We start from the raw sequence: 21,003 nt of genomic DNA, 5'->3' as shown, positions 1-21,003 counted from the left end.
GAGGCTCGTATACGCGCTCTTCACTCTTGCCACGGAAGGTATGATTCCCGAGCAGAAGGAAAAGACTGAGTGGAGCCGGCGCATCCGGGTGGTCGAGCTGCTCGTCGACTCCGCCTACCACACTCCGGTGCCCGAAAGCACTGGCCTGCACAAAGTCAAGGGGCTCGAATTCGCCGAGAAGCTCAAGGTTAGTCGCGGGTAGTGGAAGAGCGTTGCCGTTGGTGTGCAAGACGTCTATCATGCTCCTTATTATCGGTCAGCATTATATAGGCCATGGGTAGAGGTCGCGAGTTAGGTGGCGATGGGGGTGGTAACCATGGAGGAAGGAAAAAGTTAGGAGAGAGCATGACGTCACGCAGCCAGCCTTGCCAAGCGAACGCTCCGGGACGCCAGCCCTTTGCGTCTTTGCCTTTGCTCAGTGTCGGCCCAACATGTGACCTGTTGGGCCGAGATCACGGAGCAAGAATCGAGATTTGGCGAGATGTTTGGTGTCCGGTGGCCTTTTAATCAGTGCGCACTTGTTCGAGAGCTCTGCCGCAGCGCTGCATGCAGAGCGCGAGCCCTAAAATTTCCCGCCCGTTCAGACGTGACTATCACGTGTTGGGCCGACACGCTTGGCTTCAATCGTGCTGCGCGATGCTCCTTCCTAACTTTTTCCCTTCTCCATGGTGGTAGCGAGCCGCAATGATGGCAGCTTGAATTTTCGAGCTTGCCTTGATTTTCGCAGCAAAGAGGCACGCTAGTGCCTCTTTGCTAGTGTATGGCCTGGGCATAGTGTATGGCCTGGAGGAGCCATACACTATACCCGGTCCTTTGCCCTCAAGTCGAGACACTCGGATCATTGTCATTTCGATGTATATGGCCACGTACAGTTGATCTATGGTAGATGTGGGCTTAGTAATTCACTAGGAGAAGGGAGTTGGGTTTAGATGTGGTTTTAAATGATGTAACGAAAGTCGGGATCCTATTTCCCATAGAATTAGTCCGTTGGAGTGCTTACTTTGGTGAGGGTCAGTTGTCAGTCCCTATATAAATTGTTCCTGGGTATGATAGCCGGCGCGCATTTTTATTTACAGCGAAGCTGTATGTAACTACAGTTTCCAGCGGATCAAAGTCCGTAGACCAAAAATCCCGAGGATAGTGCAATACCGGGCCGATCCGCGGTTGAGGTGAAGCATGCTCCAAGCACTCCGCCAACTTGCAAATAAAACCCATATCGGATATTAAGCTGATAAGAACAGATACTACACTTCGACCCGCGTCGGCAATGTCCACGTTCGCACCATATACGTGTACGCCATCCCGCGTATTCAAGCTAGTTCCTACCAATCTAAGTCTTCTGTCTCCTGACGTCATGCTCTATATATAGGCTTCTTTCCTCAGTTCTGCTCCGTCTCAAATGGGTAGGCCGTGTTTTGTGCGGTCTGAACACGACGTGCGTACCAAGAATGAGCGCGTGGACAGAAAAGGGAATGGACGCGGCGGCGGCGGAAGGAGACCACCGCCGATGAGCGGGCCACAGAAGCCGTGCTGCCCACCAGGACCGCGAGGCGAAAGGAAATGCGATCTGGCCCCGATCCCGCCAACTTGGAACGTTTCACTGGAGCAACGGTCAATCACCACAGACACAGCTTCGCTGGTCATCCAGCTTCACAGAATGGAATGGCACTGACTTTTTTTTTATTCATTGATGAGCGGTCTATGCCTAGCGGCACATACACAGACTCCCAAGTAAGCGTGAAAGAGGTCCATCGAAGTGCGGCACATTGCCAGTGCATTCGTGGCGCAGCTCACTACGAGCCACAGTTTGATGGACTAGCCATCATTCCCACATTTGCAGAGCGATTCCCGCGCAAGTTCCCTCTCGTATGTTCTGTATGCAACTTTATGTTGCTGCTAATGCTACGCTTGTTTGTAATGTAAACGAGCGGAATTTTTTTAAACAGCGGTGGAGGGCTTCTTTACGTGGCGCAGGTGTGGAAGAACCACTCCCAATTCCCGGCTCTGACGCCAGAGGCGTTGCGCACTATCGTAGAAGCCTACAGGATGATCACGGCCAACGACTTAGAGGACACGTTCTGCACCATCCTGAAGCGGGCATCCACCGACGACGCTGATAGGAAGGCCTACCTCACCAAGTTCCTGCCGCTCGTGTGCTTCGCACAGTGTACCGTCACGTGAGTGCGCCCTCCTATAGCGTCATCCGCGCTTCTATATACACGAGCACATTCGACGGGGGTTGCGTCGGCATTCTCTTCGCACGATAAATTTCATTTAAGATGTTGATGTACGGCGACGGTCGGCATGCATGAATCACATTGGCATTGTGTTCCTTGAAATGCAGAAAGCCCGGATCAATACTCTTGTTTCAACCAACTTTACCGATGACGGGCGTCACTTTGTTTTATGCGCCAGAGGTGTTATTCTGTAGATTATATAACGCAATTTTTAAAGTCAGCTAAACTATAGTGACGGGCGGTGATTTTGATGCCCATCGTGTATGCCTGTTCTAAATTTGTTGTATCGATACCGCGAATTTTATAAACACTACTCATACATGAACTCGACAAAGTCGGGTCAAGTTTGATTGCCGGGCAGAGGTTTTGTCTCCCGTTTGTGCAAACGTATCAAACCGAGGTGAGCAGGCGGCGGGCCGTGCCGGCCAATGAGCAGTTGGTGAGTCCACCAGCTGACAAAATTGCGGGTAATCGTGTTCGAGAATAGACGGTGGGTGGTCATCCGGTAACCACCTCGAAAATAGTACGTAGCATCGACTGATTAACTCTTACAGGCTAAGATCCTCCCTATCGCACGGCCTGCCCCTACGCGTAATGGTTCACTAACCTCACAAAATTGGAATGAACCGGTCCGAATTAGATCGTCTTCTGAATCGACTCGGTCGCGTCGAGTTCCCCGACACGAAGCTGCACGTTCCTGTCCGACTCGTTAATGTCGATTTCGTTACTTCGTATAACCGTGGCGGGCAGCGAATATGGATGACATCGAAGGAGCCGCCGGCCGTTTCGACCTGCGCAATTCCAGTGCGCCCGTAAAAGATGTCGTGCTCTACGTTAACATGAACCAACTAGCCCTCATCAAGATGTCATTAATATCTTTAAGAAGGAGCGGCACCCTGATACTGTACTCGTAAGCTGAAGCACTGCAGATGTGAAAACTGCAGTGCGTACGCAAGCACGCGTAAGCGGTCAGTGCGACAAGAAAAAAAAGGGAGAGCGAGCTCAAAAATGACTCTCACTTTGCAGCCACCACGAACCGATGCGCCCCGTTCTCAGCACCGTGGGAGGCTTGGAACACGGCATCGCAGAACTGGCGCGGGTCTTCCGCTGGTCCCGCAGTCCGGGCATGGCACTCCATGGCCGCGGCGTTCGGCCCGAAATGGGGCTGCTTAATGGACATTGCCATTGAGGAGCAGCACCGTTTCTAACGAGACAGTGGCCATGCCGCTATCGCTGGTCTGGCTGGCAGCATTCGTCGGCATCCTTGGTCGGCCCAGCAACACCGCCAGCTGCCGGCAGCGCCGCCGGACTTAAATAGCTCGCAGAATCGCGCTGGGAATCTGCGAGCAATTCTGAATAGCGCTGCGTATAGTGCGCAGATATGTATATAAATATTTATTTTTCTGCTGCTTTCAATGTCCTTCTTTTACCGGTAATTGTTTGCTCTTGTAGCTACTGTATACTTGATGGCCAAGAGAATTTGTCTCGAATGTCCGGCCTTTTTGCTACGCCTGTTTCTAGACACCTGTTCCGGTTGCGCCTCGTGAGATTCGTGTCATCAGACCCGAGATGCTTAGAAGGCGGTACTTGAGCCCAGCGAAACGAGCACAACGCAGAAGACGGGAAGATAGAATTAAATACACGCGTGGCGCTGACTTCCAACATTGTTTATTGGCGACACAAAGACAACATTCAGAGTCTTCAAGAACAAGCTATCAGGTTAAGCTGTCTATACGCAAATGCGACTTGTACAGGTTGTTCATGCACTTTGGCCGGCACAATTTTGTCGAAGAAATAGTGAACAAATTCTTACATATCGAGGTTTTAAATTGACAGTATGTTTACATTATACATTTCAAAACATTATTACTCGAGAGCAGCTAAACTTGGATATTCATGACACAGGTGACTGACTTTTCGCGTGTGAAGACCAGATTTGGAGTAACCATTATTTCTACCCCAACGCATCTCATGAGCATTTCGTTGGTTGAGATCGACGAGCACAAGCGTTGAACATTCGGGCACGGGCGGATGACAAAAATATCTCACGCTGTCTCGTCCTTCGATCATGAGTCCGCTAAACCTCCATCCTCAAATATTGCTGCTTTGCAGCTTGCATAACCACGCATTAGCAACTAGTCTTCCTTTGGAACGAGACGTATTCGTAATAAGTTTAATGTACTCGCGCATTTTCGTTGTCGATGCTACACCCTTCCACTTAACTATTATATGTAGATGTAGATTTAGATCCTTGGTTATTATGCTTGAGCACCAACAGCACGAGTAAACAACGCGAGCATGAGAAGGTAAATCTTTTTTAAGTCAAAACCATATAGTAGAAACAGGCAATAAACCAGAAAAAGTACGTTGAAAATATTCATGTTGAAATTAAATGTAGAAATAATAAAGTAAAGCGAAGTAAAAATGAACCAAGGTTAACGTTCCGCACATGAGAGCCAAACCGACATCTTCCACGTGACGTGTAGATCTTCCCCGTGCACTTTCTTGCATATTTCTGTATATGTACACGATTAGCCTTGGGCTTGTTAGCCAGTGCCACTAACGGCCATGGCGGTTAATCGGTAACATCCTTTCGGATGTGTCACTTACAGGCAGTGTTATATTATCGGCAGCGAAGGAAATACAGCACTGCTTTCATACTTTCTTTGTGTATGAAATAAAAAAGTTGTCGCAGTTTCACCTGAAAGGCGAAGCATAAATTGCGATAGCAAATTTGTAGAGATCTATACGGAGTAATGATAGTAGCTTTATCGGCTGTATAAACTTGGACATGCAGCAGCACCGGCAACACGCACAACTGTTGCCGACGCCGTCGGCGTTTTGCCCGCGTTCGCACGAAACGCGTGCGGCGTTGGTGACTGTTGCCGGAGCCTCTGATATAAATAGGCACTTGGTTCTGCAGCTAAACGTCGCCTCCCTTCCCTCCCCCTCCTCCTCCCCCCCCCCCCCGCGCCCTTTCGCGCGTCGGAATAAGGCACGTTTGCTCTACACATATGGTGATTGTAAAGGAGGAAAGAGACGCCTACTTCTGCAGCCCTTAATGGAGGCAAACCGCGCGTTTGTTCTCCGCCGTAGGTTCCCCTCCCCGTGAAAGGGCGCGTCCCTCGCGCCCTTTCACTCGCACATACAGCGTTCGGCGGCGCGCGGCGACGATTTCATCTCCATTGACGTCATACGGAACCTCACGGCGACGGCGATGGCAACGGCGACGGCGACGCCGACGGCAGAAATCTGCTTTGGAGTGTCCATATAATTGCTATCGCAATAAAACTTTCAGTTGTTAGACCAGCGCTTGTCCTGTATTCTTTCTTGTGTTTCGTGTGTATGTGCGCTACCCAATAAAGTATAGGTTCCAACTCGCCCGCTTTACAATCCTTCTATGAAAATATATTTTGATAGCCGTAATTTTTACGATCCGAAATAGATTTATGACTAGATGAGAACTTTATCCGTATTTTCTTTCAATTCTTATATTTTATTTTATACAAATTTTTTATTGCAATTTATTTAGAAAAGAAACACTTGTTTGATAAACTCTGCAACATGCATGAAAAAGAAGAAAATTGGTATTCTGTACGCTGCTATAAAATACGCTTTTAATATTGCAAACAGCACTTTGACAAAGCTTCTGTCAGCAAAAAAAAAAAGCAGCTTTTTGATATTAAAAAAATTAAATTCTGGGGTCTTACGTCCAAAAAACACGATTTCATTATGAGACACTCTGTATTGAGGGACTACGGATTAATTTTGACCACCTGGTGTTCATGAACGCACCCACAATGCACGGTACACGGGCGTTTTTGCAAGAGAGTCAGACGATCGCTCCCAATACAAGACTTCAAGCCCCTCATCCGAGGAGCACCCCAGGTCGACCTTTTTCGCATACTATGGGGCTGTCGAGGTATCTTCAGTAGTCCACAGGGCTTGTAAATTACCACGAAGCAGTAATGGGAGGCCCCACTGCTCAGCTCGGACCCGGACGAGCAGGTCGTCCGTCCGTCCGTCCGTCCGTCCGTCCGTCCGTCCGTCCGTCCGTCCGTCCATCCATCCTTCCATCCATCCGAGGCGTTCGTAACCGTTTCTAAAAATGAAAAAAAAAAATTATTGTGCAAGTTTTTCAATGTGATGAATTTCGCTCAATATCACCCATAAGAATGAGAAACTTAAATGCCGAAGAGCTCAACTGTCACACCTTTACTTTAGCCGGTGCCTTAAAGAGACGCGGCCGTACACGCACACGTTCGCCCGCCAACAGTCACGGCAATCACAGGCACATGTTAAGGGGCTGACAGTTGCGCCACGTTGCGCTGTTCGGCAGTTCATTTTTTGGTTTTTTAATGAAGTTGGCTGGAATTCTGTATGCCGCGGAAGTGGGGAGCGTTAACTTCTTGCATCCCTATAGAAGCAGTAATGGATTCCTCGCATGACGGGCTCGAAGCCCTTGCATTGGATCCATTGCCTGGTTCCCTCAGTTGAATGAATGAATGAATGAATGAATGAATGAATGATTCCTTCAGTCGAAAGATATGTAGAGCAGAGTTGAACAGTTTCATCAGAGCCCTTAGCATTACTGCTAGTCATGGGCTCATGCATTATTTAGACAAGTACAAAAAAATAAGTGAAGCACACTTTTGTGGAAAGGAAAGAAAGAAACACAAAACGAGAATATTAGTTGCGCATTGAGCACAGTTAGTGAATGTAGATGTAGACGTAGAACATGAATGTTAGCGGTACATACCCGCTCGGGGGGATTGGCCAAGAACCGGGGAGTTCAATTCAAGAATAACATTAACCGACTCTTCTAAGAATAACAAAACAAAATGTAAAAGAGTGTAAGCAAAATTCGTGAATAGGTAGATGAGAATTAATAGATTGATTGTCGTTAATGATTTTATTAAAATTAAGAATAATTGAGAACAACATGTCAGCCAATTGAAATTGATTTGTAAAGAGAGAAAAAAAAACAACAACCTTAAGTTGAGATTTTGTCGTCGAAATCTCATTGACCCTGCAATAAAATCCTGGATGGCATCGCCAACCTTGCTGTTGGGCCCAAGTGTCGAGACTCCCAAAGATTGCAAACTTTGAACATTTAAGTCTAACCAAGAAACGCGGATCGGAGTTGCAAAGAAATTTCTTGATGAGTAACATCAAGAAATTAAATAAGAGAAACGATTGATAATTTTAGGAAATCAACAAGTTAATCTTTTTGTATCCCTAATAAAATTTCAAATTGCGAGAAAAGCAATATCGCGCGCGAGGCACGGGGGCGAGGTGACGGAGAGAGAGAGAGAGAGAGGCGGGGGGGGGGGGGGTCCTTCTGCTCCGCCGGCTTACTCCTCACAGCGTATCTTGCAAGCGATCTGCGATGTGGGTGAAGTGCGCGCCCGCACGGCCCTCATCTTCAGAGCGTTCTGCGATGGGGACGAAGTGCATGCGCCGAGTGCCGGTAGCTTCGTATGCGCTGTGCTTTCGACGTCTAGTTCGCGTTGAAGCGAGACGAGAGACAGCGCCAAGGTCAATTTGCCCGTTGCTGTTGGCGCGCTTTCTCACTCCGGCGTTTTCACAGCGAGTTTCCGCGGTCATCGAGCGAGATGTGTTCATGTTTACCCGTGCGCGCGTGACACCGTGCTTGCCTATTTAGTAAGTAAGCGAATGTTTACAACTTTATACGGCCCATTAAACTACTATCCATGCTTCGTATAGCTCTCTGTTAATTTTCTATCGCAATCGATGCTGCGCCTTTCGGGCGAAACTGCGACTTTTTTCGTTCGTCAAAAGACCTCCGTTGCACGTATCATCGTCATCATCATCATCAACCTATATTTATGTCCACTGCAGGACGTATAAATCTACCAAATAAATCGACCAAATAAAGAAAAAAAGAAAGACAGCAAATCTCAGTGATTCTTTTGGGTCTCATTTCATTTACTACAACAGCAGCAATCTGCGACAGTAAAGACCACCAGATGTTGTTGTTGTTGTTGTTGACCTGAGAGGTTGTGACCACCAGATTCTTTTCGGTTGTCTTCTTCTTCCTCAAATAATTGGATTCACCCACTGCGCCGCCGCATTGGACAAGAACACATCGGTTATAGGGAAGTTGAAGTTTCCTTTAGAACAATGAAATGTCGTATTGTGCCTTGAAACTTTTACTTGCACAGGAAGGGTCTGGCTGTGTCCTATTATTTTTGCAACGTGACTGAATCTATTCAACTTGCAGGGGGGAGGGGTGCGGTCGTATAACAACTTATTTTGAATAATAATTTGAAATATACATTTATCATAATAATTAACGCTAAATATAATTTTGGTATTACAGAAACAATAGCACGGGTTAGAGAAATAAGTTTTGACGTTCATCGAGCATCAGGTGAGCATCAAGGCGCGATCTCGCTCGCTCACCCGCTGAGGCACAAGCAGTCACGTCATTCATGGGCGTTTTCTATGTGTTTGACAGTGACAGTTGAAGTTAATCGAGAGGATCGGGAGTGACCCACTCGTCTGTGCTCAACCTTAACGGAAACTCCGAAATTGAATCATTGGTGCGGACACTTGGCCGGTCGGGCACAGGTGAACCGTATGAGCTAAGCAAAGTCTGTTCATGCGTCCATAGGATGTAATAGCCAGCAAAAAGAGCTATGGCAACGGCAACAACGAAAACACACATAGCAGCAACTCTCTGCATCGCCAAGATCTGTTCTGGCTCCGGAAAGTTGAAAAGTTCCTTTGGCCCGTTCCCGAATGAGTCAGACATGTGTACCAGACCCGGAAAGGACGACAGGAGCTGCTGCTTTCCAACGCGGGAGCTTGGAACCGGTGTTGTCTTGAAACCCAGCTTCGAAGCACCGACGCTGTCGACCAGTTCAGACGGCGGCCTGAACGGGTCGAAGTTAAGTCCCGCAGGCGGCTTTGTAAGGCCTCGCATGTCAGCGAGTATATCGATGGTTTTTGCTGCTTCGGGCCGTTGCAGCTTTTGAGGCCCATGGCCTTGTTCCTTCGAATCGTCAAGACCGTAGACTTGGTGAGACTTCGCCTTTGTGACTTCAGCGGGTTTGGCAGAAAAGGATACTGCTCGGGACCGAGCTGTTTTCGTGGATTTTAGCGGAGGCAGTAGTGGGGGATTGGTGAAATTGTTTGGAGGCCCCTTCGGAGGACAGGGGTTTGTCTTTCTGGTGGCACCTATAGCTTTAACAGTCTCGTCTAACGGGAGTAAAATGTCAGCCTTTCTGACTGGAAGTCCTGATGCTGGCCCTTCAGGCATTTCTTTCTTGATATCGGTCACTCTGGTTGCAAATCTTGCTAATGTTAAAGGCAGAGCGGGCGTGCCCCTACTAGAAACTCTAGAAGGTCGGAAATGACGGACAGGTGTCGGTGCTGCTGCCTGCAATGGGCGACCGGTAATGATCTGGCGGCCTCTCCCTCCCAACGTGCTTGATATCGGCAGCCGCGCATGCCACATTGTTTCTTTGTCGTTCGTACTTTGACGACCTCCGACTGGCAGTTGGTGGGACAGATTGATGATGCGCAATGCCTCCTTGTCTCTGAGGGCCCGGCACAGAACCACGGACACCAGCATCTCTAGTCGGTTGAAAATGCGGATTCTCCGTTTCTATAGTTGGCTTTCTCCTTCCCTGTCGCCGCATCATTTTGGACGCATTCGGCTTACCAGAAGTATCGGGAGCGATGACCTGTACGCCGTGTTGCAAGCGCTTCCCACCATCATTCAAAGCGGGCACATTCGGTGGCATTTCCGCCGATTTCTTCGCCTGGGATGCACGACGTAACGACGGCCTCTTGCTTCCTGGGGCGGAGGATTTGACGCGATGCCCTGGCGATTCCAAGTCAGCCCGCTGATCTCGTTGGGCTGACGGTTGCCGCATTCTCCCTGGCCTATTATCCCCAATCTTCTTGAGAAGCTGTGGCGTTTTCCGGCTCGTAGTTGGTTCAACAACATGTTGGTACGGCTCGGGTGGATGTGTCTTTTTCATCTCTGGGGAGATATTCATTCTAGAGAACGGGGAAGCTGAGCACGTGATCTTCTTTTTCTTCTTCTAACCCTTCCTGCGGCCTCTCTGAGAGACATCATCTACTCAGGTCTCTAAGTGGAAATAACGAATCGCCCTTTTTATTTACTCGAATTATTTAAATGGCATTCTTGCTCTTCTAATGCAGAACGTATCTTGTACATTTTGCAGTAGAGGCACTAGTGCCAACTCAATTTCAGGGGAAAATATCCCTGGTCGAAAAAAAAAATAATTTAAGCGTGTTTTGCACTTGTATTATTTTTAAACCAAAATTCGATATAGTTATGGCTGTATTTATTCCGGCTCCGGTGAATCATTCAAAGAAGGATTCCTGAACCTTATATTTACGATATTGGCTTGAGCCTATGTGTATTCCTCTGTCTGACTTTTGGTTTCTAAAAACTAGTATTAAGCCAAACGTGCGTATTTGTCGTGGTAATTTTCTTCAAGCTACAAAGCGTCTGCCGTTTTTTTTTATTCATGTCTCTATTATTATTATTATTATTATTATTATTATTACTATTATTATAAATTACGTTGGTTTTTAGATCACTGAATAAATCCTGTATCGCCATCTAACCATGAATCTCCCCTCATCGCAAACGAATGCTGAATTAGGCATTATTCTGATGTTCCCAGCTCAACCTTGTTGTAGGAGTCTATCAGCTTTCAACCACTTAATTCCTGGGCCATGCGCCATTGTGTGCTGGTTGCCATGACTAAGGGTCATCATCATGATCATCATCATAATTTCTATTGCACGATGTCCAAGAGCCTTTTGATCGCCGCAACAAATCAAAGGCACTTTTCTCGTCTGTCATAAAAAAAGATTACTTTGTTGCGGCACTGCAGCTAGATGCAACATTCGGTAATGTTGTCCAAAAGACCGAGAAAATAGAAAAAATAGCACGTAGTTCATGCCCGCATTAGTTAACTGCCTGTTGAAATAACCCCTTCATTCAGAAATTATGATATTATGCAGGTAAAAAAATTAAAACTTGCCGGTATTGATGCTTTAGGTGTCTAGAGTGCGAGGGATAAAAATGCACCTTTTAGCACAATTATTATGCAAATTCGGTCGTGTCCTCATTTGGAGACATCGTGACTCAATACTAACCTTTTTTTTTTACAAGTATGCTCTGGGAGTTCACGAAAAACAGTTAAATTATTTATTCGAGGTTGTGCGACTGGTGCATGAATGGGTTCACAGGTTGTAATAACATAAAGCAATCATGCCCGTACAAGAGTTTGACCCTTTTCGTTGTTTGCAGATGCCATGACCATTTAACCTGAGTTAACTGTGTTTCAGTTGTGCCACGCCTGCTCCAGGCATGAAATTGAAGCCTTCTCAGAAGGTATTCACGAGTAAAAGTCCTACTCTATCAAGCGGAAGGAATCTGCAGAAGAGTAGTAGTCAGTTCTACATGACCTTTGAGATTTACGACACCGCGCTGCAGGGTGCCTGAATACACACCTCCGAGCTCCTACTGATCTTTCCCTCACAGTATTTCTCAGTTCAAGCGGAGCCCCCGACCAAAGCTTTGCTGTCATCGCAATCCCTCCTTCCTCGAGATGTTAATATTGAAGGAGTTGATTTTGCGTCATGAAGCACCAGGTGGGCCAAAAAAAGCCACAAATTTCACCATGTTACTGTTAGCATGCACCACCACATCAGAAGAATTTGGCAGCTTGCTGGGAAATTAAAGCGTGACGATGGTTGCTGATCAGTGCACAGTGGCGTTCAAGTGAGGAGGAATCTTGACGTTTATGTTGTGAAGATCCGTTTGGTTGTATGACTGTTCCTGTAGCTCACTTGAAGAGGTACGTCGCACGGAAGCTGCCTATCGCAGTTAACGCCTCGGGGCTACCGAGCGTCTTTATAGACCACCTAGGCTGCCTGTAGTTTGTGACATGCTCAAATATGCTGGTGAACACCCGAAACACGGTGAGCAACTGCGTCGTCTGCTAGAGCAGCATTCCAAGTTTGGGCAGTCTCGCCATGGGTGGGACTGATTGCAAGAGCGCAATCATCATTATCATCGTCATCATCATCATCATCATCATCAATGGGGATCTGCTGCAGGTCATCGGTGCCTGTAGGGCTTCTGGAAAATATCGCCGTCGGCGGCACGATTTTCCTGGTGGCTCGAAGCAATGAAGCCATCTATATGAAAGCGAAAGTACTGCGCAAGACACGCAAGAAAAGAAAATCGCACATTGCCTAAGACGTACAATTTGACGTATTCTGTTCAATTTTGTATTTAGCTTCTACCGTTTCCTTTAGTCGTCTGCCCTGGCGCCGTCCAAAACACTGCGCTTCGATCCGAGGCAACGGAGATGTCCGGTGTGACGACCGACACGGACCGCATTTCTGGGACGACCACGGCACGCGTATCGTCAGTGCCAATCGCGGTTCCCAACGCCGCGGAGTGATTCCGCTTCATATCTAGGCGGCTACGAAGCGAGAAATGAGAAAAGGAAAGAAAATGACATAAACATGCAATAAAGCAGGGAGCTAGAAAAGTAGGAGGTGATATTTCCTTGTGGTATGTGCGCGCGCTGTTTAGTCTTTGTTTAACCTTTTCACGCAGAAACTCTGCGCATTGTAGCCTTGACGCATGGCCACGTCACGCCACTGTCGTGTTGTGCGCCGTTGGACTTTGTGCCAAATGTGGCAAGAGGTGCCTATGAGAGTTGGAAATATCGTCTGACCACAGCCGAATCGTTCAGCTTTCATGCCAAGCTTTTATCGATATTTGCGCGGCATATGTCAGATGTATACTTACAGTCCTAGTGCTTGGTTTTCTTAAGCAAATACACATGTCTCCGTCCGCTTTGTTTTATGTGTGCCCGCCTTACTCGGTAATTTCCGCGCACTGCTCATCCTATAGCTGCGAGATGGTTTATAATCTTCTGACACCAAGAAAATAAAAAAAGAATATTACAAAAACAGCAGTGGTACATGGGACCCAATTGACAAACGTTTCCTTTCGTGAGAGGGTTTTGACATAGGAAGGTGGTTTTCGACAATATCTACAACTCTAAGATTAACGGAAATTTTCTTGCATGAATAATTCTACCGTAAGGAATTAATATGAATTTGGCCCAGTTCTTTTTAAGGTGAATTCGAAAGAAGAAATGAATCGCTGATTCAGTCGTCTGGCGTGGTTGGTGGTTGAGCAAGAAATAATCGCACCCCTGTCTGCGCCTTGGTTCTCTGGAGTCATTGAGTACAGCTTGCAGTGCACACGTCATGTTCGTCAGAGTACAAAATAACAACGATTCATCCTTTAGTGAGAATTCAACTTTACAAAGTAAAAAAAAAAGTGCATTCTTCAATCAAACGCTTTCAAAAAACTCACATGGCAGAATGATTCGTTGAGGTGAAAAATTTTGTTTAGACGAGAGATAGAGAGTCTCCAACCGCGCGTGCTTGTTTGTTCATGGTACCCCGTGAAATGTGACCTCGCGGCACCTTGAACGCCGTGGAATCTCAATAGTAAGTCAAAACCTCAAAGCTCTCTGTGGTCGTTGCCAATTTTAGAGCTATTTCACGTACATTAGAGCGACTTCTAGCAAAAACTGCTGGCAATATGATTGCCATACCGCTGTGGCGTAGCGGGAGGGAAACGTTTTTCCCTCAACAGTATGTGCAGTAGTTGAATATATAAAATGAACTTGCAGCACATCGTGGTCGCGAGACTTGCAGTGTTATTACTGTGCTAAATGCCACGTCGAAAAGACAGCAGGCCCACCTGCTTCAGTCATAACTCATTGTACCGCAGTCCGATGGGAGGCAGCGCTGTCCAGCTCCGACTCGACGGATCAGCTCAACCTGGTCAACCGAGCGAGAAGGGCACTAGGGACGCTGAACTCCTGGACTGAGGGGACCACCCACTGCAGAGCGGAGGAGCTACCTACGCTCGCGTGCTCTTTCGATTAAAGTTTATTCTCTCTCTCTCTCCCGCAGTCCATTTGCAACGCGTTGTATCCCGCGCTCACGACGCATGAGAGAGAGAGTTTAATGATAAGAAATGCAGAGACGTCGGCCTGAGGTGTATTCCTAAAGCCAGCTAGCTACTCGACGTTGGGGGAAGGGGAAGAGGGAAAGAAAGAGGGAAGAAAGAGGGAAGAAATGATGACGACGATGATGAGAGGGGAAGAGATGAAAAGGCGATGATGAGAGGAGGAGGAGGATGCGAAAGATATGGCGAGCAATTTAATTGGCATGCTCAAAGCCTGCACACATAGGCTGTCGTGCCGCCTTAGTGGTGCCATCGTCATCTTTTCATTGCAGTTGTACGATGAAATTATTAAAGAAATTTCAGCATGCAACACGATTTCGGCGCTGCCGAAAATCGACACTAGCAGCGAAGCGGCTGTATAGGTAATGTATAGGGGGTTGGGTTGGCAACAGATGGAATGGAACAGTACGCTAGTTTGCAGTATCCCACCCACGACGTCGCACCACCCCGTTGGACTCCGCCTCTGACATTGTGCTTTGGCTCTTGCATATGACGCAGTGTCGCTCGGGGTAATCGGGAAGCAGCAATCGACGCCATCCTCACAGTTGGAGGTTGTCTCTCTTGCAGAAGTTAGCTGATCTAGGCCCTGATGGTCGTTGCGCCTTTCACAGAATGGGGGAGTTGCAGACCCTCGAACGGACGTTCGCCTGTAGCATGTTGACATGTCGTGCGCTATGCGTAACAGATGGAATGGAGGTCTTATAACCAGTCTCATTACCCTTGCATTGTGTCTTCGGCTAATACGCCAAACGTAACACAACTCTCCATAGCGCTAAAGACAGGGACAGAGATAGAAACGCCAACACACGGAGAGAGTGAGAGAGAGAAATAACATTTATTAGCACCGAAGGAACTAAAGTCCAACTCCGGGCCTCCTGGTAAGCTCATGACTCCTGGCGCAGAAGGTTCTTGACGTGCTGCACCAGAAGCGGCCCCCATAGTTTTTCAAACTTTGGTGGGTGAGTATGCGTCGCTGTTTGTTCATGCTACGTAGCGGAGATACCCTGGATACCCAGGGATGCCGCGGCGAGCACTCGCGTGGTCGAGACGCTCAGGTTGGTCTCTGTGGTTAACCCAATACACCGTTCAAAGAAGCTAACGATAATTATTGATGAATTTCGTATTCGTTGGCTAATTCACAGTTTGTGAAAATGAGTGCGCATAATTCTTTTTATTGATGACGCTTTTTTTCTTTCACTTTCATATTTTTCTGCAGGCTTCCTTGCGCCATTTTTCCTTCCGTGGCAAATTGACAAACTCCGCGCTTGCTTGAGGCACATCGAACGTCGCGCTTCGTCGCACATCGAACGTCGGAAGACGACGGCAGTCTTGCCGGTCGTCAGGATCAGGCGAGGTGTTCCATGATGTTCCATGATGCATGACCGATACGTGGTGGAGGCCTATATCCACGAGGCTGCAGGGAAATAAATGAGAGAGGGGAAGAATAGCAGAAAAGAAAGAGATACGTGGTGTTTGACGTGGTGTTTGAGATGGAAGAATCAGAGGAAACATTTGTACAGAAACGATGAGCCCATCTGCAGCGGCAGTATAGGCGGATATAACATGTAAGCCGATTTGTCATATATGCATTGTCTATAAAGCGGCGCAAGCACCGAAGTGGAGGACATCTGCCATCCTTTTATACCGTCTCAACCGCAGCAAAGTTATCGCGTTGCAGCACGTGCGTCTGAAAGAGCTAACTGGCCTAACACATACCAGGATTGGCGACGTCGTGAACGATGCAGGCTGCTGACGCACTGCAGTTCATGGCGATCTCAGGTGCCGTGTGCCAGTTTCGGGCGGCAATGTCGTAGCGCTCAACCAGCGGCACAGTCGTCAGTCCTGTCAGATGGCAAGGAGGGTAGATGCAACCGACAAATGAGGCGCTATTGAGAATGCGTAAACTATCGGTAAGCACTGCAAAACAAAGCATCTCTCTCAAAATCATTCACCAGCAATCAACGCTTCGGATCCTGTCACGTTGTGTTCATTCTGTGCCACAAACTCTCCCTTGCATACAAACCGTGTCGAACCGAACGCCCATGGATCAGGTATCGTGCACATCGGGCTCAATCGACTTTACTGCGACCTCAAGTATGACCTCGTAAGTGGCTTTGCTGTGTCCGCATGTCCATCAGTCTATCCGTCTCGCTACGGTTTGTAGTCGCAGAAAATACACGTGGTTCTATTGTCTTCAATAAAGCTTATCCTTGGAAGATTAATGTGTCCTTTCAACCATTGGGAAACCTGGCAATTTCGCAGGCATGCAACACAGCAAAGCACTAGTCCCATACATTCATATGAAATGTGATATCGTAGTCAAAAAGCGTTGACCAAATGTCACATTTATCGTTGCATTCGTGCACTCGGACGGTGCTTTAAAAATACGTTGGGTTGGCATCTTAGCGAGACACAACACGCCAGGCAACCGCTGCTGTGCAGCACCAACAACGCCCCGAAAGCGTCTCCACAATACTGTCGTGACGAGCAACGTTGCCCCTGGCCGTTGCAGGCGTCTAATCCATTTCCGTCGGTCTCGTCTAGCGTTATGTGCGGGAAGACGAGGAGAGATACGATAGGCAAGAGCCGTAGACTACCAACATTTTATTTCGGTTAGATCGACAGGAACGCTAGTGCATGCGATCACAACGCTCATGCGAGAGAGAGAGAGAGAGAGAAATGGTCAGAGTGAGGAGATAGTTCATGGGCTCCTCAGGAAGGCCAGATGGCCGCCAGGCGATGCGTGACGGCGACCTCTTCGGCTCGCTCCACGGCTCGGAGTTGCACGTCCGGGCTGGAGCTAAGCAGCACGTCCTCCCACGATGAAGGTGAGGGAGAGGCCAGGAGATCAGGGTGACGGGGATCCTCTTCGCTGTCACACAGGTGATAGTCCTGACAGTGTGTCCGGGTAAATGGAAGAGGTTCGAGTATGAGTGTTTCTAACCTGCAGTGGGTGACCTCCTGACGCTTGTGCGCATGTGCGTGGTGCGGGCCTAGTGTGTCTTGTAAGATGGTAGTATTGGGTTATGTCGTGATACGAGAGCCGTCTCCGGGTCCGGGTCGCCCACCGCTCGCTGACGAATCGTCGAGCAAGTCGGTGGGTCACTTGCTTCCCTGGATTCCCCGTGTGAGTGTAGTGTAGTGTAGTGACTGTAGAGCTTTAGTGTATAGTGTGTGCCACTATTCCTCGCGCAAAGATTGTTATGGTGGTTTTGGAGTCGCTCATAACTATACAGGCGTCTGTTGAGGCCATGGCCAACGCAATGGTGGTTTCTTCTGCTTCGGTGCGTGTGGCAGTGCTTAGCGAGCTCCCGGCTGTCTGTGTCTTGCGTCCTGGACCTGGAACAGCGCAAACGGCGCAGGTGTGGGGTCGATCATAGTACTGTGCTGCGTCGACGTACGCCACGGCGGTGTTGGTCCCGTACGTATTGCGTAGGGCCCGGGCCCTCGCTCGTCGGCCATCGTGGTGGCTGGCGAGTGTGTTTTTGGGCAGTATAACTAGGGGTTCGGGTACGAGTGTGTCTGTAACCTGCACCAGGTGACCTCCTGACACTTGTGCGCTTGTGTGTGGTGCGGGCCTAGTGTGTCTTGTAAGACGGTAGTATTGGGTTATGTCGTGATACGAGAGCCGTCTCCAGGTCCGGGTGGCCCACCACTCACTGACGAATCGTCGTCGGGATGACGAAAACGCTCGGGCGAGCTTTTCTCCTGCTGAAGGGATAGAGCAAAGCCTAAATGCAAAACGCTTCGCTCGCGCCTCTGGAGATCCTGTAAACATGCGCACCAAAATGATGGTTACATGCAATCAGACGTAAAGGATGTGCGCTGCTGTTTCTAGCAATCCGCGCTTCCGTTTCAATTTCAGAGCGGCGACAGCGATGCATCGTAATCGCGACAATGCCCGACATTTTTTGTGCGCCTGGTGAGCATCAACAAACTTGTTGCATGCGACCAAGACGTTCCACGGTGAAGTTCTCGGCTTCACATTTGACGGGGGCGTATTTGCATGTGTAAGAAACATTTTGGTGCCGAAGCTGCTAATCGTGCCGCAGTGTACTCCATGAAAGAACATTTTGTATTACTGCCGTGTGAGCGATATAAGCTCAAAGCAGACGCCATCCGACTAATGTTTACTTGTCTAAGCTTTAGGAACAGCCTCGTCCAGTGACAGGGTATCGGTCAACTAACTAAACTAAAACCTAATTACCAACTCAACCAAGTACCCTAACTAACGCACTAGAGCTTAGTGTAAATAGATATATAGCTGACCAAAACTTTTTGTGCGAGGAATATGCGAGTTCGGGCGGGGCCAGGGGGGTGGGACACGTCCATTATACAACGCTGCTGTGTATAATTTCAGCACAAACACCTAGCACAGCTAATAAACATCCCGTTTCATGTCCATTCTGAAACATGCTGAAATAAATGTGGGAGAGACGCCTGTCCTGGTGAAATATTAGCAAGATCACGCCGCCTTGCCATCCCAGCCCTTGTACTGATATGACCTTCGATAGAAGTTGCACCCGCGGAAAGGATGTAGAGCTACAGCTGCCGCGTTCAAGAATTCAAGAGCCATTCTTTTCTGCATGTCCCACCAAAAAAAAAAAAAAAAAAGCACAGTGCGTGATAACGTAACTGTTCCTCATATTATCGTTTTGACAACCAAGAATTTCTGGTACGATCTATTGGGTTATTTACAATTATTGGTTGGCAACGCCGTTCGCATTTCTTACCATTGAATCCTCCAACGGTATAGATGGATCCTTCCAGCACGACGGCGGCAAAGTTGCTCTTGGCGTGGGGCATACTGGGCAACTCTGAGAACCGAGATTTCCTCACGTCGAGCTGCTCCACTGCAAAGCGTTAGTGAAAAGTAGCAAGAACAAGTCAGAGTGCTTTTGTACATTGTTGAAGCCGAGTTCTTTTATGCTTCAGGACGCACGCACAAATACAAAAAAAAAAAATGCACATGCAACGCACTGCTGGAACCTGTGCAAGCGCGATGTCTCAACTGTTGAGTTACAGTATATAGTCACTTTTTCACCGCGGCATCATCACATGATCGCCAGCGCCAACCAATCGGCGCCGCTCTGCGCCCGCCCATCTCACTATGACGTAATTGCCGGCGCCAACCAATCGGCGCTGCTCTGCGGCCTCCCTAATCACTATGACGTAATTGCTGGCGCCAACCAATAAGCCTGTGAAACAGCCTCTCCTCTCGCCTGTCTACTCTCGGTCGATGAACCTTGCGTTCATCTTCACTTCGTCGTACCCTTCCCTCCACTGGTCAGATATATCACAGCAACAAAATGACGAAAACGGAAAATCATAGTGGCGCTACCTATTTTGGATTATGTCACCTGTCGTGTGACTTGAGCCCTAAACGTTCCACAGAGAGCTAAGCTCACGTAATAATGTCCCCGCAATGTCCTTTCATAAAAAGCCCTGCAGCCGTCGTGTTTATTTGTGCGTGACAATTTACAGCAAAAACACCCGGGGATTACAAAAAGCTAAATGAAAAGGCAGACGATCTTTCGAGAAAATGGCGCGCGTTCAGCTGTCTGCCGCAGGAATAATACGCGGTTCGGTTTGTTTATAGGTGCATTGTGTGTCGATTGTGCTACGTAACATGTTTTAGAAAGTGCTTCATAGTTCCTCTAATATAGTCAGCAATAATAATTGCTACTTCGCGACTACTTCGCGGATTTCCCAGAAAGCCCTAGAAAGGTGCTAACCTCTGTTGCTTGTGTTACATGACAACAAATTTGCAGGGTACAGCACTATGTAAGTAAGGAGCCCTGCATCATGTTGCAGCACACACGACATCCCGACATGCATATTTCCACGTGGAAATCTTCAGCAACAGCGATGCAGTCGTCACACCTGCCGAATACCATGATTAGAGTGGTAACGATTGCAACATAAGCGTACTGGAGGATAACCTAGCGATGCCGTTGTACCCGCCGATGATGTACAGCGTGTCCTTGTGGGCGACCACCTTGACGCCGCTGCGGGGCGAGGACATGGTTAGCACCCGGATCCAGACGTTGGTAGATGGGTCGTAACACTCTACGGAGTCCAGGACCTCGCGACCCGTGAAGCCTCCCACGCTGCGTGAGTATGAGCATCGTCATCGTCATTAGTTGCACTGTTATTGGGTGCACTGTAATAAATAAGCTAGTGCACTGTAGCGCACTCTCACTGGGATAGTTGTGCCTGAATCACAGCCACCCCACGTGCGTTTTCGCGCCACCAATATTTCCACCGTCTCCATCTCGGCAAATTTAGAGACTAGGTTCGAGACAATTTTCGCACGTTATGCACGAAAGAGAGTGCGAAATTAAGAATGGTAATACTTAATTACCTCTTGCTAGTTGGGCTACAATTTTTCATTACCTAGATACCATTAGCTGAAAGCCATTGGCGTCTACTACCCCTAGATTCGCTCTCCAAAAAGCGATTCGGAATACAGTGAATCCGAAAACGACCTCACATGTAGATGCGTCCTCCAGCTGCCGCGGCGCTGGCGTCACTGCGGACGATGTTCATGTTGGCCACCATGGACCACTGGTTTGCCTTGACGTCGTACCGCTCGACTGTGTTTGTGCGCACGCGTCCGTCGAAGCCTCCCATGGCGTAGATCAGACCCTGCGAATACAGGAGAGCCCGTTTAACGACCGCCCCGTAGCGGAT

At 48.2% G+C, this 21,003-nt stretch overlaps 2 protein-coding genes and 1 pseudogene across 2 annotated transcripts; 1 reads left to right on the top strand and 2 right to left on the bottom strand.

Moving 5' to 3' along the window:
* LOC125947279 (uncharacterized) lies at nt 1–3,568 on the top strand. The gene is made up of 3 exons (XM_049671698.1): nt 1–187; nt 1,975–2,177; nt 3,264–3,568. The coding sequence occupies exons 1-3, from the start codon at nt 41–43 to the stop codon at nt 3,424–3,426; spliced, it is 513 nt and encodes a 170-aa protein (XP_049527655.1). The 5' UTR covers nt 1–40; the 3' UTR covers nt 3,427–3,568.
* On the bottom strand, nt 1,113–1,269 carry LOC119459787 (U2 spliceosomal RNA; annotated as a pseudogene).
* Nucleotides 3,569–15,526: 11,958 nt separating the features above from the next.
* LOC119458577 (kelch-like protein 10) lies at nt 15,527–20,955 on the bottom strand. The gene is made up of 5 exons (XM_037720414.2): nt 20,804–20,955; nt 20,242–20,420; nt 19,044–19,163; nt 16,027–16,152; nt 15,527–15,724 (listed from the first exon to the last, which is right to left on the bottom strand). The coding sequence occupies exons 1-5, from the start codon at nt 20,941–20,943 to the stop codon at nt 15,711–15,713; spliced, it is 579 nt and encodes a 192-aa protein (XP_037576342.2). The 5' UTR covers nt 20,944–20,955; the 3' UTR covers nt 15,527–15,710.
* Nucleotides 20,956–21,003: the final 48 nt, after the last annotated feature.

This window comes from Dermacentor silvarum, chromosome 7 (assembly GCF_013339745.2).
Source record: "Dermacentor silvarum isolate Dsil-2018 chromosome 7, BIME_Dsil_1.4, whole genome shotgun sequence".
NCBI classification, from domain to species: Eukaryota; Metazoa; Arthropoda; class Arachnida; order Ixodida; family Ixodidae; genus Dermacentor; species Dermacentor silvarum.
The sequence above is the reverse complement of the archived record's forward strand: the minus strand, read 5'-3'. Positions and strand labels throughout refer to the sequence as shown.

What these genes read in the sequence shown, in the direction of transcription:
- LOC125947279 (XM_049671698.1), top strand. Translation starts at nt 41, where the DNA reads ATGATTCCCGAGCAGAAGGAAAAGACTGAGTGGAGCCGGCGCATCCGG. An exon ending in AATTCGCCGAGAAGCTCAAG is followed by an intron (nt 188 to 1,974) that starts GTTAGTCGCGGG and finishes TACGTGGCGCAG; the next exon opens with GTGTGGAAGAACCACTCCCA. An exon ending in TTCGCACAGTGTACCGTCAC is followed by an intron (nt 2,178 to 3,263) that starts GTGAGTGCGCCC and finishes CTCACTTTGCAG; the next exon opens with CCACCACGAACCGATGCGCC.
- LOC119458577 (XM_037720414.2), bottom strand. Translation starts at nt 20,943, where the DNA reads ATGGGAGGCTTCGACGGACGCGTGCGCACAAACACAGTCGAGCGGTAC. An exon ending in CATCGCTAGGTTATCCTCCA is followed by an intron (nt 19,164 to 20,241) that starts GTACGCTTATGT and finishes AACGCTTTGCAG; the next exon opens with TGGAGCAGCTCGACGTGAGG. An exon ending in TACCGTTGGAGGATTCAATG is followed by an intron (nt 16,153 to 19,043) that starts GTAAGAAATGCG and finishes GCCATCTGACAG; the next exon opens with GACTGACGACTGTGCCGCTG.